Genomic DNA, 16,857 nt, shown 5'->3' with positions numbered 1-16,857 from the left:
CTAAATAAAGTCTTACCAGTACTTTTGTCAGAATACTTTTGGACATATAATGTAGATTAAGCTTTGGTCCTTGTCAGTTGATAGTACACTGCAAAAAATGTCTTGTCAATCTTGTCAAGTGAAATCTAGTCAATGTATCTAATATTTTTCTTATTTTGAGATTGTTGTAGGCTTACTGTGAGATCATTTGAACTTTTTTTTAGACATTTGTTTACTTATTTTAGGTGTTTGTAGTAAGTCAAATTCTCTCACTATGTTAGCAGATAATTTTGCTTGTTGTAAGAAATATACTTGAGACAGGCTATATTACCTGCCAGTATAGTGACTAATTTGACTAAATCACTTAGAACAAGTTAAAATGTTCAGAAATAAGTCAAATAATCTTATAATAAGCAGACAACAATCTCAAATGAGAAACAGTAGAAATATTGATTAGATTTAAGATACTTTCACTTGATAAGATGCCTTTTTTGCAAGATAATGATCACTTGCCCTGTATTAAAAGCTCATCTCATCTCCTAAACTAGCTGTCCCGTTCACTCACAAGATGGAGACAGATGTCTCACAAGGGCTTTTCTGCATGTGGCCTGAAATACAGCCTATGCTCTTATGTTCTTTACTTGTTACAGAGCAGGGAAACTGAAGAAATAGATCCAGAGTATTAATGTAGATCCATGGAATAACATGAATCAGCAATGATGATGCATATTCCTTACATACCCTAACACATTATTTCTGAGTGAAGATGTTGTAGAGTGTAGCCTACAGTGTTCAGTTCACAACTTATTAAGATCATTTTTGTGTGTTGCAGGGTCCACAGGCTTATTCCTTATAAGAGAAATGTTCTACAGACCTTAATCTAGGCACCCCAGTGGCCTGCCGTCCACACGGATTGCACGGCAAACACGTGTAATGCTTTCTAATTAGTTTAATTACTTTCAAATAGGCTTTACGCCCCTTGCAGCTGCTCAGTGGAAACCAAACAGAACAGATAGAGGACCTCTTGGACTTTGTGGCAGTTTTTAAATTGAGAGCTTTTTTTTTTTTCAAATCTTATTCCCTTTGAAACCTTGTCATGTCTCATATTGATTTTCTTTCCCAAAACCTGGATTTCTGCCACCAGATGGCACCAGCTCATTCCGTTATATATTCCACACTAAACACTTGAACACTAAATAGTGGCTGCAGAAAGCATCACTGTAAAAAATAGTTAATTAAATGTTTAATTATCTTTAATTCAGAGGACATGGTCTTGTGATTGCAGTCCAAGGCTGGAATATTTTAAGGATTAAACAAGTTAAGATAGCAAAGAGAAAGTCTTCAGCGGCAACCAGGCATAAATCAGTCTACAATCTGCATTTTATCACAATGTCATTATATTACTGGCTCCTAAAGCCTCTGAGTTTCTGAGTTATTAAGGGCAGCACACAAGTACTTACTATATAGATCAACAACAGGTTTGACTGCAGTACTAGACAGCTGCCGGTACTATCACTATGCTTTACAGCAGCAAAAGGTGCTGTGACATTCCTCTACAGGTGCACTGATGCCTCATGATGCACATCAGTGTGAAAAAAATAGTGATCAATATTGGAAGGTTAGAATTGATTATAATAGATTGTAATGATATTTAAAAAGTAAATGTTAATTTTTTTGGCCTAAATCAAATTCTCAGGCTAGTTTCAAAGGTACAAATGGCATCAAAACTGTTTTTTTGTCTACATTCTGCTACTGTGTAAACAGATTGTGGTCAAATTTGACATTTTTTTTTTTGGTGCTTAGAGTAATTTTCTAAAGAATCTAAACAAATATCTGCAAGATATGAGACCCCTTTATGGCATCTTGCTGAAGCACAATTGTCCTTCTATCTGATCTGAATAGCTAGGTGTGGTGCTTTAGTCTCATACTTACTAAAGCATAAATGAAACGAATGAAAAGACAGTATATTTTTAGTTGCAGAATAATCAGTCATTCTTTGACCACACAAAACGATGCCCAGTCTAGCCCAATTTAGTCCAATCTATCAAAGAGAACATCATCATGTGTTCTACCACTGTAGTGACACATTACTCTGATTCAAAGTCTGTGATTGTGAGAATGTAACAGTTGGCTTTTGGAGATAAGAGCCCACCTTGATTGGCTGCTTTTCCTTCTCTCCTGTTGTCATGGCCCGGCTGAAAAATGAGCTTTTGCTTAATATGCAGTTGCTCTCAGTAAGAGAAATGGAGTCTGTGTACTGAACTCATCTGCTTGATTTCCACCATTTTTCCCCCTCAAACTCAAACATTAACTGTGGAATGTCAGACATACAAATGTTGGTCAGTAGACCAGCTGTCTGGGAGCAGGTCCAAAACTCTCCATTTCTCATGTCATCAATCATGCTCTAGATTCAATTTGGCCCAACAAATGAGGGAAGAGCAGCAAAATCCAATAACGCACGATGCTCTTAAACTGAGCTGAAAATGCTGCTTTCAGTTTGTATAAATATAAAACTAAAGCCATCTTAAAGGTTAGACGACATTTGTCATTACCATAGTTATTTTGTGAACAGTTGTTTTTTATTGTTATATTTTGTTCTTTAAAATAAGTTGAGAATGATACACAATAAAAACACAGCAGGAATTCTCACAGCAGGGATTCTCAACCCAGGAAATGAACAGTAACCCTGCATTAAAATGTGCAGAATTGTGTTCTCTGTAGAGGATGTGTTCACTTATATTCACTTAGAAAGTCAACGCAATGTAATTTGATCAGGGGTGCACAAACTTTTGTGTACAGCTGGATATGTGGGATTTCACAAGGAGTTCATTAGAATGTGTAAGAGTTTCCAATGGATGACCTGGTGGTTTGGGTTTTTGGAAGTCATGGTGATCATTTTCCAGATGTGACTGGGGAAATATTGAAGATTAATGTCTTTTGTATGTGTCAATATTAAACCAAATGAGCTGTGTGAGGATTTAGGTAGAAAGAAGATTTTTGAGCCATATTTCTTTGTTATTTTTAACAAATGCTCATGTGAGACACATACAAGATCCACACAAAACCACACCCTTACTCAGATATCCCTCACTGATGTGTAACAGATAGCTCCACAAATCCCAAAAAGGCTCTGCTACTCTCTGCTGATTACTGTAGCAGGTCATATTTCCCATTTTGCTGGCACTGGCCCAGTTTTCTGACACACATATTGGCACACTTTTTCGATCTCTTGGCGAGGCACACATTTCACAGATCAATAAGCTGCATATGCCCGGGCAGACAGAGTAAAGAGGGGCTCCTGTATTATTTATGTGTTCTCTCTCTGGCTCTGTCCACTCTAATGTCTCTGTAATCACCACTAAGAAATATTAATGGAGAACAGGCTTGAGTTCAGTCCGTTTTCACTGTGGCCTTCACTTGCTTGCATTTTGTATGCATAAGAAATAGAGACATGATATTATGCAATTGAATAGTTTAATTCCAAAACACATTATAGACCACTTTGTAGAATTTTCTTAATTTTCATTATATGTGGTTGGCACATACAAGAGATATTAAAACTATATTATGATACATACCTCCTTTTTATGTCAGATATGTCAAATGACTAGTTACATGCAACATTGTTGTAAATTGATATACACCATTTTGGAATTAATTAGTGAATAGGTTAAAATGAGTCTAGATGATTTTGACCAAACATATTAATGCTTGTTAGGTCATATGAAAACCACCAATGGTCAAAATCCCACAATTGGGAATATGTGAGATTGGCTTGCGTTAAAAAATTCAACAAATGAATCTCATCTGCATTTTCTGTGATAGTAAATTTGCTCAGGCCAATACTGTGATAATTAACAATTTGCAATGATTAATGGACAGCAGCTCTCAAAAGACTAGTTACATTATATTGTAATTTTACAGATTTATGTTTGTTAAAAAAAACCTTACAGAACATGTACTGGGAACATCAAAGATTGATCCAGTCCGGGTGCAATAAATAAAGAAATAAATTGTCAGAATTCTCATTTGCATACTCTGTGATATTACTGTTGCGGAGACTAATATTATGATAAACAACAAGCAATGATTAACAATGAGCCTCTCTCCAGAGACTCAATTAGTTTCATTTAAAAGTGTGAAAACAGACATCTGCTGCGTCCCATACTGCCTGTTCCTGCACTGAGCGCAAAGTGTTGTAATGCTGTGTAGTGATGATGTGTGATGTGTAAGCAGCGTGTGCAGGGCAGGTCTGCAGTGTGTGCAGACTTTAGTGCTTTGTCTGCACTGAGCTAGTGGAGCACACCTCAGACAAGCTGTAGGCTGGGGGGCTGCAGCAGGGGCAGTGGGCTGGGGGCTACAGCAGTGGCAATGGGCTGGGAGGCTGCAGCAGGTGCAGTGGGCCGGGGGCTGTGGCAGTGGCAGTGGGCTGGGGGGCTCCAGCTGTGGCAGTGGGCTAGGGGACTGCAGCAGTGCAGTAGGATGCAGCAGTCACTGTGGGCTGGGGAGCTGCAGCATTGCTGTGGGCTGGGGGCTGCAGTGCTTAAGGTGATACTGACCTTCCTGCAGCAGCCCACTCAAAAACGTCAGCTGGCTAAAGATGCCCCTCCCTTCTTTCTATCTATCTCTCTCTGCTAGTTTTTTTTATAAACGTATTCCATATTTTCTCCCTACAATGTATGCACACATAGATACCATACTCTGTATGTATTATTATGTAATTTCTGGGCAAATAATGATATCCAGTGGTTAATTCCTTGATGGGCTTGGGGCAGTCATGGGCTGGCGTTTAGGGAACCAGCCTTGTGACCAGAAGGTCACTGGTTCAATCCCCTGAGCTGACAGTATGTGACTGAAGTGCCCTTGAGCAAGGCACCTAACCTCCAACCGCTCCCTGGGCGCTGTGGACAGGGCTGCCCACTGCTCTGGGCAAGCATGCTCACTGCCCCCTAGTGTGTGTGCATTCACTAGTGTGTATGTGGGTGTTTCACTGAATGGATGGGTCAAAATGTGGAGGTGAAATTTCCCTGTTGTGGGACTAATAAGGGTCTATTATTATTATTAAATGTGGCTGACAATTTAACTTTTTTAAATGTTTGCATTATAATATATTATCTATGATCTATCAGTCATCATAAGTCAAATTAATAGTCTGAAGATGGAGCATGGATTCATTTCAGTTATTGTAAATATTTACAGTAGCATATTTGGCTGACTTAGAAAGGGAAGTGAAATCAGGGGTCTCCCAAAAGACGCCACCTTGTAAGTGCTCACCTTACTGTTGGGAGATCACAAGTTTGATCTCTGGTGATGCCACAGTCATCAGTGGCTGGCAGTCTGAGAGAGCACTGCTGGCCTCACTCTCGCTCTGTAAGACAAGACGGGCATCTGTTTGCTGATGTAACACATTGGCAGTTAACATTCTCGTCCAGGCATGTTGAGCCGTCCAATGATGTTGCGTTAGAGGCAGTTTGATAAGACTGGCTTCACGTGTCTTGGAGGAAGCACAAGCTAGTCTTCACCCTCCTAGCTTGGTAGCATCACGTGATGAGCTGACCACAGGTGGGAAATGGCAATTGCCAAAAAACTGATATTGGTATAGCAGCAGTGGCATTCCTGTCTGAATGGGGAGTTAAACGTCTTGCAGTGGGATGGTGCTATTATCCACTGTTCTGTCCATTTTGGTGAGTGTGAGTGACTATACAGGTATCAGTGCATGCATGAGCACAGAGGGGGCTCCAAATTATGTTGTAAATTAGTTGTAATTCCAATGTCTGTATCCATATACTGTATACAGTAAATAAATGTAGTATGAACACTCTTCCAAGAGTCAGATACAAGCTGATCATCCTGAGTTACTTGCAGTCCAGCTCTTTAATCTTGACCAAGTTCAGCTTCAGAATGACCCGGTGTTATCACCAAAAGTGTGGATACCAGGGCTACAAGATATGGGCAAAGTATCATATTATGACACATATTGTGAACCCTTTATGTGGAACAGTTAAACCACAGTTGACCACAGTTATTTACATTTGTTGAATCATGTGAAAGCCTTAAAAAACTCATCTGGAACATCTGAGGTTTGGTCAACATAACAAAATCATGATTTGTTAGAGGTTAATTTGAATATTTGAGTATATTTGAATAGTGCTATAGCGATTAACAAATACTATACTTCACAGCCCTACTGGAGACAACTCCTCCTCTTTAGTTTAGGATTGAGAGATACAGGATATTGCTACTGTCATAATAGGGGAATTCATCATCTTTCTTTTGTCCCCTCACCAAAACATAGTTACCACAGTAATGTCTACATGCAGTCAAGTCATTTGGGAGTGACGTCTGGAACAGTCTGGTTTTGTAGTGTGCAGTCACCATGGAAAGAGCTAAAGCCTCCTACAGGGTTGACTAGGAGACTTTTGTCCCTCTTTTGTTCAGTTTGACATATGACCTTCTTGCAGTGCATGAACAATGGAAGCTTAAGTTTAGCAGTTAGCTTCCACATGTTGAGAGGATTTTAGAAGCGGTGCAGACATGATCATAAATACAAGCCATCTTTTTTTTTAATATTTAACATTCCATTATTCCCAGTTTTGTGAGACAGTTTTTTGAGAGAGTTTTTTGAGTGGAAGCATTCTTTGTGCAAGGAAAAGTAGGAAAAAAGGTTTGGGGACACTTAGCTTTTCAACATGTTTTTAATAAATGAACACATTTTCTGTGTTGGTTTGTAATGAAAACATATCATTTTTACTGATTTTTTTCTATTAATCATCAATAATCATCAATTTTATTTACTGATAACGTATGACAGTGCGACCTTAGGAGTAATACTTCATATCCCATGCATTTTATCCCTTTTGTTGTGATGTCAGCACTCATCAGCAGTTTAAACCTTTGGGCCAAAAGAGTTTCAAAATGCACTTTTAACAATAGTTTGGAAAAGAAAACAGTCAAATCATGATTTAGGCAAAACCTGTTCTGCAAGAGAGACACTTTAATGAAAATGATGTGCTGCAAAATATATGTATTATAAGTATTAGTAAACAGCTATGATGTGTATTCTGTTAACCTTTGCGGGTATCTTTTCTTACTTAATTGATGTAAACATACTCCACCCTTATAGCATAGCAACTGTTCAGATTAGACAAGCTTTACAGAATGCTGTCAAAAATTCCATTCAATGTAATGAGGCTTTGTAATGCACAACTCAGGTTTTGTCAAAATGTTAGGTGTTATTTATGTCAAATTAATGTCAAATAACTTTGTAACTTTCATAACTTTTGTACAGACCAAATTTTATCCCAGCATTTATTTCCAATATAAGAAACAGTAAATAAACAGTAATTGTGCATTAAAGTGTGCAGAAGTGTGTTCTCTGTGGAGGATGTATTAAATTATTTTCACAAAATCAAAAATCAACAAAGCATATTGTTGACCAGGGGCGTCCACACTTTTGCATACGACTGCACAACAACATATACAACTTAGTGAACTGGAAACTATAGCAACTCTAAAAAAAACTGCAACATTGTCTCATTAGGTTGGACAGGATTTGTCTAACCTCGCAACAGTTGCTACAACAGAACCGAGAAGTCACAGCGAGAAAATTAAAATTTCAAAAGAAGGCCAGGTGTCCTCGAACTTTTGATGTGCAGAGTGGGTGATTTAGAGGGTTTGTTGAGGGTTTTCTCTCCCAGCGTCCCCCACAGTCAGACTGGCTGTTGACCTGCAGGTTACTGATGACATTGGACCTGAATGGCTCCATTGTGAGGAATGAGGGATGGAGGACAAACGATAAGAGCTTGTTGCGCTGATGTTGGCAGGCCTCACGTGACTGCCATAATCACTGGAAGTGCCCACTCTCTCCTCTCCTGCTAAGGGGACTTTACACTGTATTTGCTCTCTCAGGTCTAATCAGTGCTGATTTTCCTGCCTAACAGTGCACTGTCTCTGTGTTAGCTCCTCACTCTGATTAAAGGTGATAAAGCTGACCTTTCCCTCGAGTAGCGTCCCAATTCTGAATACATGAATATGAAAGTGATTTTTGTGAATATTCATTTGCATATGTTAAAGCCCTTATCATGGAACTGGGGAGAATGTGCTTTTTTTGTATTGAGAAGGACCAGCTTCCATTACACGGATTTGTAAGCATTATCAGAGAGTTTGATTTAAGATTTTAGATTAATGTAAAAATAAAAAAAATGTTACCTTTATGATTTGATTTGAAAGGTTGTTTTTATGCTCCCTTCACTACTTTCTTTTAGACTCTTCTTTGTATTGTATCACTTTGCATCGCCCTTGTGGTTTTGCTTCAGCCACTTGTGCAATAGTGTAGCCAATCACTTTGAATATGCTTTAACACTCTGACTAAAACTAGCTTTTAAGTGTTTCTCAGGCATCCGTCTGCTTTTTATGATTAGTGTTGTTCAGCTAAAAGCATGATTCAGGTGATCACTTTTTGGTTGATTTTCACAGTGTTGTCATAACTGCTCTTTTTAAGATGACTTGTAGTCTGAACACTCTTATTCTTATTCCCAAACACTGATGTTTGTTGGGCTGGGGGGTTCTATGCTATGTTACACAAGAGTTACTGTTGAATGGAAGCAATTCTCTGCTTGCCAGTTAGATAACTTCTATTTTGCTGAACTTAATGTAGCCTAGCATTTATTTTACAATGTCAGCATTAAGTTGTAATTAATGATGTGTAAGTATCATGTAATTTTAGCCAATTGAGAGTGCTAAGCTAGCTAGATGTGGCAGAACTACTAAGAAATAGTAGGGCTTCTTTTCTGTTACACTCTGTGTTTGTTTTTCTTTCCATGTCTAATAGATTAACAGAGATGCAAACAGCTGTAAAACTCAATCCCCACACAAAAAAACAAAAAAAGCACATTAACCTTAACGCTGCACATAAATTAATATCCTTAAAATCCCAGGCTTATTATATACTAAGGTTTATTAATCAGTAACTACAGGGACTTTAATGCTGGTTGTGGTTATAGAAGTGTGTAATAGGTTATAGAAATGTGTAATAAAATTTGGGCCCTGGCCATTAAAGGGGTTAACCAGCTATTCAATGTTAGCATGCAAACCTTAATGCAGTATTGGATTCCCAGCTGGACTGCTATGCTACTCTTCTGCTATTGGACTGTGTTCTGTGAATGAGTGTCAGTTAAGCGTAGTTCTCCATTTTTCACGTGGACTTTGTATTTTTATTTAGGAGTGTCCAGTCTTATCCACAAAGCAGGCCAGTGTGACTGCAGGTTTTCATTCCAAGCAGAAACACATATGACCAATTGTTTGAGACTTTGCAGACAAGACTGGACATCATTGGTCTAGGCCAAGGTCTTTCCAGACAAATGAAGCACAGTTGGTACAGTTCATTGGTCACTGAGCATCTCAGAGTTGTGAAGCTGTTCTTCAGATAATTTAGTATCGTTGCTTTAAGACTACAGAGTTGATAGTCTGTGCAGACAAAGAGATTCTAACACCGAAATGTTTAATGAAGGCACCCTCAGCAGTGTTCTTTACCCCTTCATTGTCATGCTGGTTCCTCAGGGGTGCTAGTCTGAGTATTAATGACCTATTCTGTCTGCCCCCAGCTGCTTCTGCTCTAGTACTGATTGCCCCTGTTTGAATGTGTTGTCTGAAGAGCAGAGGAGCTTCAGAAAGCCTGTCTACTTTTAGAGACCAAACCAGACAGCACAATAAAATCAACCAGGCAGAAGCACAAGGCCTCAGGGCAACTGAAAATACTCTAGGATACCATGATTCTATAGCTAGGAATTCACCAACTGTGCAAACTAACTTAGGGCGATGGGCAGACTTGGCAGTCATAGCTTTTCATACAACACTGTTAGCAATCCCACACATTCTCATGCTTTTCATTTCAAATTCAGGCTGCTTGGACTACTTGAGGATCCTACACAAAGCTCTGTAAACATAGTTGGTCAGTATTTTCTGAGCTCTTCTTGATTTCGTAGCAAGGTCCAGCTAATATGGATTTTTTGTCACTGATACTAATTTTAACAGGTTTAAATACCAATAACCAATAATATTGTTTGCTATAATTCTGTTGGGTCAAAAGTTGAACAGATGTCAATATTATAGTTAAACAGTGCTGTACTGACTGATATTCCGCTGATTACTCTATGGGGAAAAATGGTAAACAGAAGTGTTCTAAATCCGATAGATTTTACCGAATGTACATTTCAATGGATTTTCTAAATTATGAGGTCATTAAGGAGCAAGCTAACACTGCTGTGCACTGAGTTGACATTATAAGATGGGCAACTTCACCAAAATACCCCCCAGAAAACAACAAGCTTTACTAAGTCTGGTGGTTAAATTGCTTTGGTACTTTTAGCCTACACTGTTAGTAGTTAATGTTGTTATATAATAATGTTTTTATCATTTTAATGTGCAGTAGTGGTACCTTGTTTGTAAAATGTATGTATAATTATTTGCATTTTGACTAAACAACCTCATAATTCAGAGGATCCAGTGATACTTGGAGGGGAAAATGCACGTAGGACAAACATATCTGGTTTGGAATACCTCCACTGGCCACAAGATGCAACAACGGCTATTTTTTAAACCCATAGAGAAAAACTGATATCTACCCAAAAAGTTTTGTTGGTTTCTGTTCATTTGCTCTTATTTTTCATACCTTTATTCAGTTTGCCTCATATAAAGGTTATGTTATGGCATGCTAATGCTAAAGGCTAAGTTTGGATGCATTTTCCATTTTTTATTTTTAATAACCACTTTCTAAAGAGTGGTATACGAATATGACACCCATAAACTTTTCAGAAATGAAAAAGTGATATTAGTCTTTTATTGGCAAGATATGCTACGAAATTCATCATATCAACCTCAGTATCAGTTTTTTTTATCAATTTGATATATTGGTCAGCCTCTAATTGATATACTTTAATAAACTGCTGACTTTGTAAAGAATACGTAATAAGATATTACTGCAGATTTTTTGACACAGTAAATGATTACAATAATGGGATGAGATGACCTTGACTGTACTAATACTCCCCAAGGAGGGAGAGACCTTTGGATCTGTGCCCGGTAGTCAGAGACTACCCTAGTCTGAATATTTGTGGTTCAGTAGGAATCAAAATGTAAATGCATATAGATGAAGAATATGGGCATAATTAAAATAAACACTTACTAACAGAGTGTACTGACAGGCCTGGAATATGAGGTCTGTGCCCCTTTAGCTTTTACAAAAAGAGTCTTCCACGTATACAAAGAACCAAGTCAGCAGCTCTTTATTTGTGAGGATAATGCAGGACCATGTGTGCAGAATCTAAATGCTGGGCGACTCATTGGACCAAGTTATTTACAGCTTCTGATCGGCTTCACATGTGAAAGTGCTGAGTAGTTTATTTATGCCTCATTTGAACGAGAGAAAGCGAGAGACTGGGATTGTAGCTTCTTGCTTCTGCAGTGATGAGATACCGCAGTGGTTCAGTGCTGAACAGTAGTAGAATGGGATGATTCTTTAAAATGAATGTCTAGCCAGATTCTTTTCACACTCTCTCTGGTTCCCCTGGGTTTACACTTCTACAAAACAAAGGATTCTATGGAGCGATGTCTTAGAAAATGATGTGCAAGTGTGAAGAACCTCTTTAGAGCTTAATGTCGGTCTGATACCAGTTAAGGCAAAAAGAGTTTTTTCTAGAATCATACGTCCAGACCAGGAACCTTTCTTTTTAAGAGTGTAACTCTTCAGAGGAAAAGAGAAATGACTGAGAGAACACAGTCAGAGGAGAGTATGTAAAGAAATAGGCTTATTGCGGGTGATCAATAGCACGCTGGTGTGGTTTCAGTGCTGAACACCTCCACAGCGATTGAGTAACAGCAAGGTGAGAGAGGGCACTAATGCAGTTTCCAGTACAGAACAAGGACAAGCACTGAAAATGCTCTGGGGTTAGAGATACAGTGAGAGGAGGAGAAACATAATAGAGGGAGGCTGTGAAAGAGACAGAACTCAAACAGCAGCTGCAGATCCATGGGGATTGGTGTCTGCATGGTGAGATAGAGAGAAAGAGAGATAGACAGACTGAGAGAGAGAGAGATGATAATAGGGAGAGGAGGGAGAGAGTGGGGTAAAAGGGGAGAGAGAGGATAAAAGAGAGATGGGGAGAGAGGAGAGAGAGAGAGAGACAGATGATAGGGAGAGGAGGGAGAAAGTGGGGTAAAAGAGAGATAAGGAGAGAGTGAGAGAGAGAGAGATGATAGAGGAGGGAGAGAGTGGGGTAAAAGGGAAGAGAGTGAAAGTGGGCAAGAGGAGAGTGAGAGAAAGTGAGAAAGAAAGGGATAGAGATGATGAGTAAGGGGACATAGAAAGAGAGAGGGTGGGTAAGGGGTGAGAGAGAGTGAGGGAAAGAGAAAGAGTGGGAGAGACAGAGAGAAAGAGAGAAAGGGTAAGGCGAAAGAAAAAGAGGGGAGTAATAGGAGAGAGATAAAGTGAGAGAGAGAGATAGTGGGTAAGGGGAGAGGGGAAAGGGGGAGAGAGTGGGTAAGGGGAGAGGGGAAAGGGGGAGAGAGTGGGTAAGGGGAGAGGGGAAAGGGGGAGAGAGTGGGTAAGGTAGAGAGAGTGGATAAGTGAGAGTGAGGGAGAGAAAGAGAGTGGGTGGGTGAGAGAGAAAGAAGAGGTGAGGGGAGAGAAAGAGAGAGTGGGTACGAGAGAAAGGGAGAGCAAGCATGGGTGAGGGAGAAAGAGAGAGATGGGGTAAATGGGAGAGAGAGACCGAGAGTGAGTGAGTGGTTGAGGGAGAGAGAGAGAGACTGGGGAGGGGGAGTGGAGCGCAGCTCTGCCAGTCAGCGTAAAATGAGAATAGAGTGAGTGTGTGTAGTGTGGGCAGTGCTGTCTCTGCACCTCGCAGCACTCACTTTCTCCTCTCCTCCACACACACACACACACACTCTCGCTCTGACACTAATGCTGGACTAACACGGTCACACGCGCATCCCTCTGGAGGAACCCGGCTTGGAGCCGTCACAATGGTGTTCATTGGCACAACTCTCAAATCTGTCATTAAGTACTTGAAGAAGAAGGGTAAGCTCCTCTCGCCTCGTGACTTCTGCAGCCACTGTTAGGTTTATCCCATCAGTGGTCGGCTCAAGGTCAGGTACGCTTCCAGGTATTTTAGGGTGTGGGATGTTTCGGCGCTGTCACGGTGGGCTTCGTGCATTTGTCTGTGAGAAGCGCAGCTGCTGCAGAATGAAGGATGCCAGAATGAAGGCAGACTTCAGAGTGACCTTGCTGCTTGCGACTCAGAAAGCCAGTAGTTAGTTCATCAGCGGAATGAGTTGGAAATTGTAATTAGGCTAATGTTTAAATGCGCTTTGTCACGCAGTTTCTCATTTTGTCTAATTAAGAATGTGGGAAGTTCTTGCAGAGAGCTATTTAGTGTCTATTGATGTTCATGCATTTTCATTAGTCTTATTCAGAGCCCCTCATTGAGAGCTTCAGTTATTTTGGAAGCAGGAGATAATAGCATGTTCTGTGCAAGCGCCCTGCTTTATTAATGGAGTTTAATGTTAAGGAGTCTTAAATGACTGAAAATGAATGTTTATAATGGATTAGGGATTTGCTGTAGCTAGTTATTTTTGACAAAGCAGCAAGCTCTCGACCCAGATTTTGTGTCACCTTGAAACAGTGCCTCCAAACTGTTGTTATCTTGAAAATGGATGCTTGCATACTGGAGTCTTGTAGACGAACATTTGCAGGACTGAAAATGGCTGAATAAACTGTGAAGGGAAGGGTATCTACAATCACTATGGTAAACAGTACATCAACATAAGTGTTCAATAATCTATACATCCATAAACTTTGACGGTTCATATTATTATACTCCATTAAATCCACCTCAGCACTACTGTACACATTAAAGCTCCTATCTACTTTCTTGATAATAGCTCTTGAGGTTACTCTAGTTTGCAGATTTGGTGACTTCTCACAGCTAGGGGTTAGCAATATGACAAAAACATCACAATACATGAAGACATTTCCACGAAACACAAAATATATCACAATATTTACCTTTGCTAAGTTGGAATAGCCACAGTGCACCAGCAAAACAGTAATGGTTCATTTTAAAAATGTTATCAAACACTATGAGTACAGTGATGGTTTGAACTGGATAAAATATTGTGGACTCCCAGCAACATCACTATTCTAGTAGTTAACCTGGTACAGAAGCCTTAGACTGCTTTGCCACTCGGAAAGCCTTTTCTAAAGTTTTTTTAATGAAATATATAGCTTAGAAAAGTGAATTGTGCTGTCATTTATCATGATAATGATACCATGTCTTTATATGGCCCACCACCTATAACTCATTCAATTCAAAACTTTGTATTGTCACCATGAACTGCTCCACTGACCTCTAGTACCCCAGGATACTATGATTTGGATGGATCAATAATCACTGACATGCCCTTATGGCGTGATGATATGACCGGCTTGGGTAAACCTGCCCTGAGGCTCTCAGTGTAATTGATTGTATAATCTGGGTTACCAAGGCACCAGCCAGAAACACGCAGAGCCGTTGTGTCTTTAGACCCATTGAGGCAGAAATGCTTTACTGCTCCTTTATTGCCGCTTATGTAGATTCGCCTATGCTCCCTGAGGTGGACACAGCCTTGGAGACAGCACATGACTGCAGTTCCCAAATCTCCCTCATGTGCCTCCCCCTCTGCAGCTCGCACACTAAGACTCTCTTTATTCCTTATCATAAACAAATCTCTTTTTAGAATCTAGCCTAAAGATTAATTAAATGCATTTGCGATTAATGCTTGTGATTCAAAGAACCATATTGGACAGCTTTGGCTTTGTAGAGACTCAAGTTAAAATATATCTTTCGCAGTCATTTTTACTGTCCACACTGATGAGTAAAACGACCAGCATTCAGCACTCAGACCAGCAGTTATTTGAGTCCAGACTGCATCATGTACAGTTAATGAACTTCAGTGAAATTTACCTGATTTAATTCAGCACTGGTGATTCCAATGTGCTTCCCATAAAAGTCTGACCTGTATGCTATGCCTTCTCTGTTCCATTTCCAGCTGTGTCCAGTCTAGATGAGGAAAGCAAGTGGTCAGTACACTACACAGCCCCCTGGCATCAGCAGGAGAATGTGTTTCTACCAGGGAGCAGACCACCATGTGTGGAGGAGCTGCACCACCAGGCCAAGGTCAATCTCAAAACCGTCCTCAGAGGTGAGAAGGAGGAGCATTTGGATAAAAAGTGGAGATTAAGCCCGCAGGATACATTTAGAAATTTAGAACAGTAGAACAGAACTTCATGGAGGATGAAAGGCAGTGAGATATGAGGAAGAAAGAGGAGCAACACAGAGTTATTTATTCTGGATGCAAACCACAACACTGTTATTAAGACTGACTGGCCGATATGTAAGTTGTGTCGAGACAGATTCTGATTTTAAGGAGGAAAATTATGTTAAAAGATAATAAAACATAAAATTAAACAACAGTTTAAAATGGTGGTTCTCAAACTGGACCTCGAGGACCCCAAGACAGTCCACATTGTTGCTCTATGCTCCATCCCTGCATATTGCAACTTAGGTTGGAGCAAAAATCTGGACTGTTTGGCGGTGAAGACCAGAATTTAGAACCACTGGTCTCCAATAATTTTGGTTGGGCAGTGCTTTACTGACTGGTACCTAATATTGAACTTCTTATTTTGTCAGATCTCTTTCACTATTTTTTTCATTTTGGAATCAAGAATAGGCAAAATTATTGTGTGGAATCTCCAGAATTTCTGGAATTGAACTAGTTAATGGTGTCAAAAATTAGTATTATTTTAAATTGGTAACCTTTTCTTTTACTGTCCCATAAGTTCTAGGTATTAACAGGTAAGTGTGTGGTACAAACCCCAACGTACTATTTAATTCTTTTGGCTAACATGATAGTGAGTTCTGTGACAGTTTAACTATAATCCACTGAAATGTCGGGTTTTAAAGAGATGTGAAATTTTCACACACACACACACATTTTCTAAACTGCTTATCTTTGTGGGTCGTGGGGGGTCCTGGAGCCTATTCCAGCAGTCTTTGGGTGGAAGGCAGGATACACCCTGGACAGGTCACCAGTCCATCGCAGGGCAGACAAATAGACAGACATATACATTGAGATGTGAAATTATTTTGGGTAAAATGATGATAAGATCCAAGACAGTCTAACTGAATTACACTGCAATATCTAACAGGTTCTAGTCATGGAATTGAAAAATGATGTAATAAAATATACATTATTAATTATATGGACTAACAAGGTGGTAAGTGCAAACATACCCTAAATTTCAATGTAATGTCACACATTTGAACACAGAAAGTAAATCGGAAAAAGCTGGCTGGTTATATGGCATAAAATACATGGAAGGGACCCCTTAAAACCACAGTAAGAAATATTGCTTTTTTTTACAGGCCAGAAGTCATTTATATTTCCCTTTATAGGTAATAAATAGGTACATACTTTGTAAGACTTATTGTACTTTATTTGTGTGCAATCTTTTTATGACCTGGTACTTACTACCCACTTTTTACCAGTTTTACCACACAGTACTGTGGAGTTTGTATACTTACGCAGTTAATAAATTGAACCTGTTTAGCATTTCAGAGTAAATTGGTTAGACTGTCTTGGAAGGCACCATCGTGTTACCCAAAATATTTATCTGGTACTTTGTGGTTTGTACCTCACACTTAACTGGTTAATACTTTGAATTTTACTGTTAATGCACTCTTAATGTGTTCATTTTGATATTTCATATGTGAGTGATGGTCATGTAACAATTAATTCATCACACACATGTAAAACAGTGTAGACCATGTCGCCATGTTGCCT

The 16,857-nt window shown here is 39.5% G+C and overlaps 1 protein-coding gene across 1 annotated transcript in view; it reads left to right on the top strand.

The window, feature by feature from the left end:
* Positions 1 to 16,857, top strand: part of nhsl1a (NHS-like 1a) — an 84,419-nt gene that overhangs the window by 47,025 nt on the left and 20,537 nt on the right. The window contains 1 exon segment of the mRNA XM_036592873.1: positions 15,064 to 15,216. Within this exon segment, the coding sequence (XP_036448766.1) occupies positions 15,064 to 15,216 (153 nt within the window).

This window comes from Colossoma macropomum, unplaced genomic scaffold, assembly GCF_904425465.1.
Source record: "Colossoma macropomum unplaced genomic scaffold, Colossoma_macropomum, whole genome shotgun sequence".
Taxonomy (NCBI): Eukaryota; Metazoa; Chordata; class Actinopteri; order Characiformes; family Serrasalmidae; genus Colossoma; species Colossoma macropomum.
Note: the sequence above shows the minus strand (reverse complement) of the source record. Positions and strands in the feature narration are given on the sequence as shown.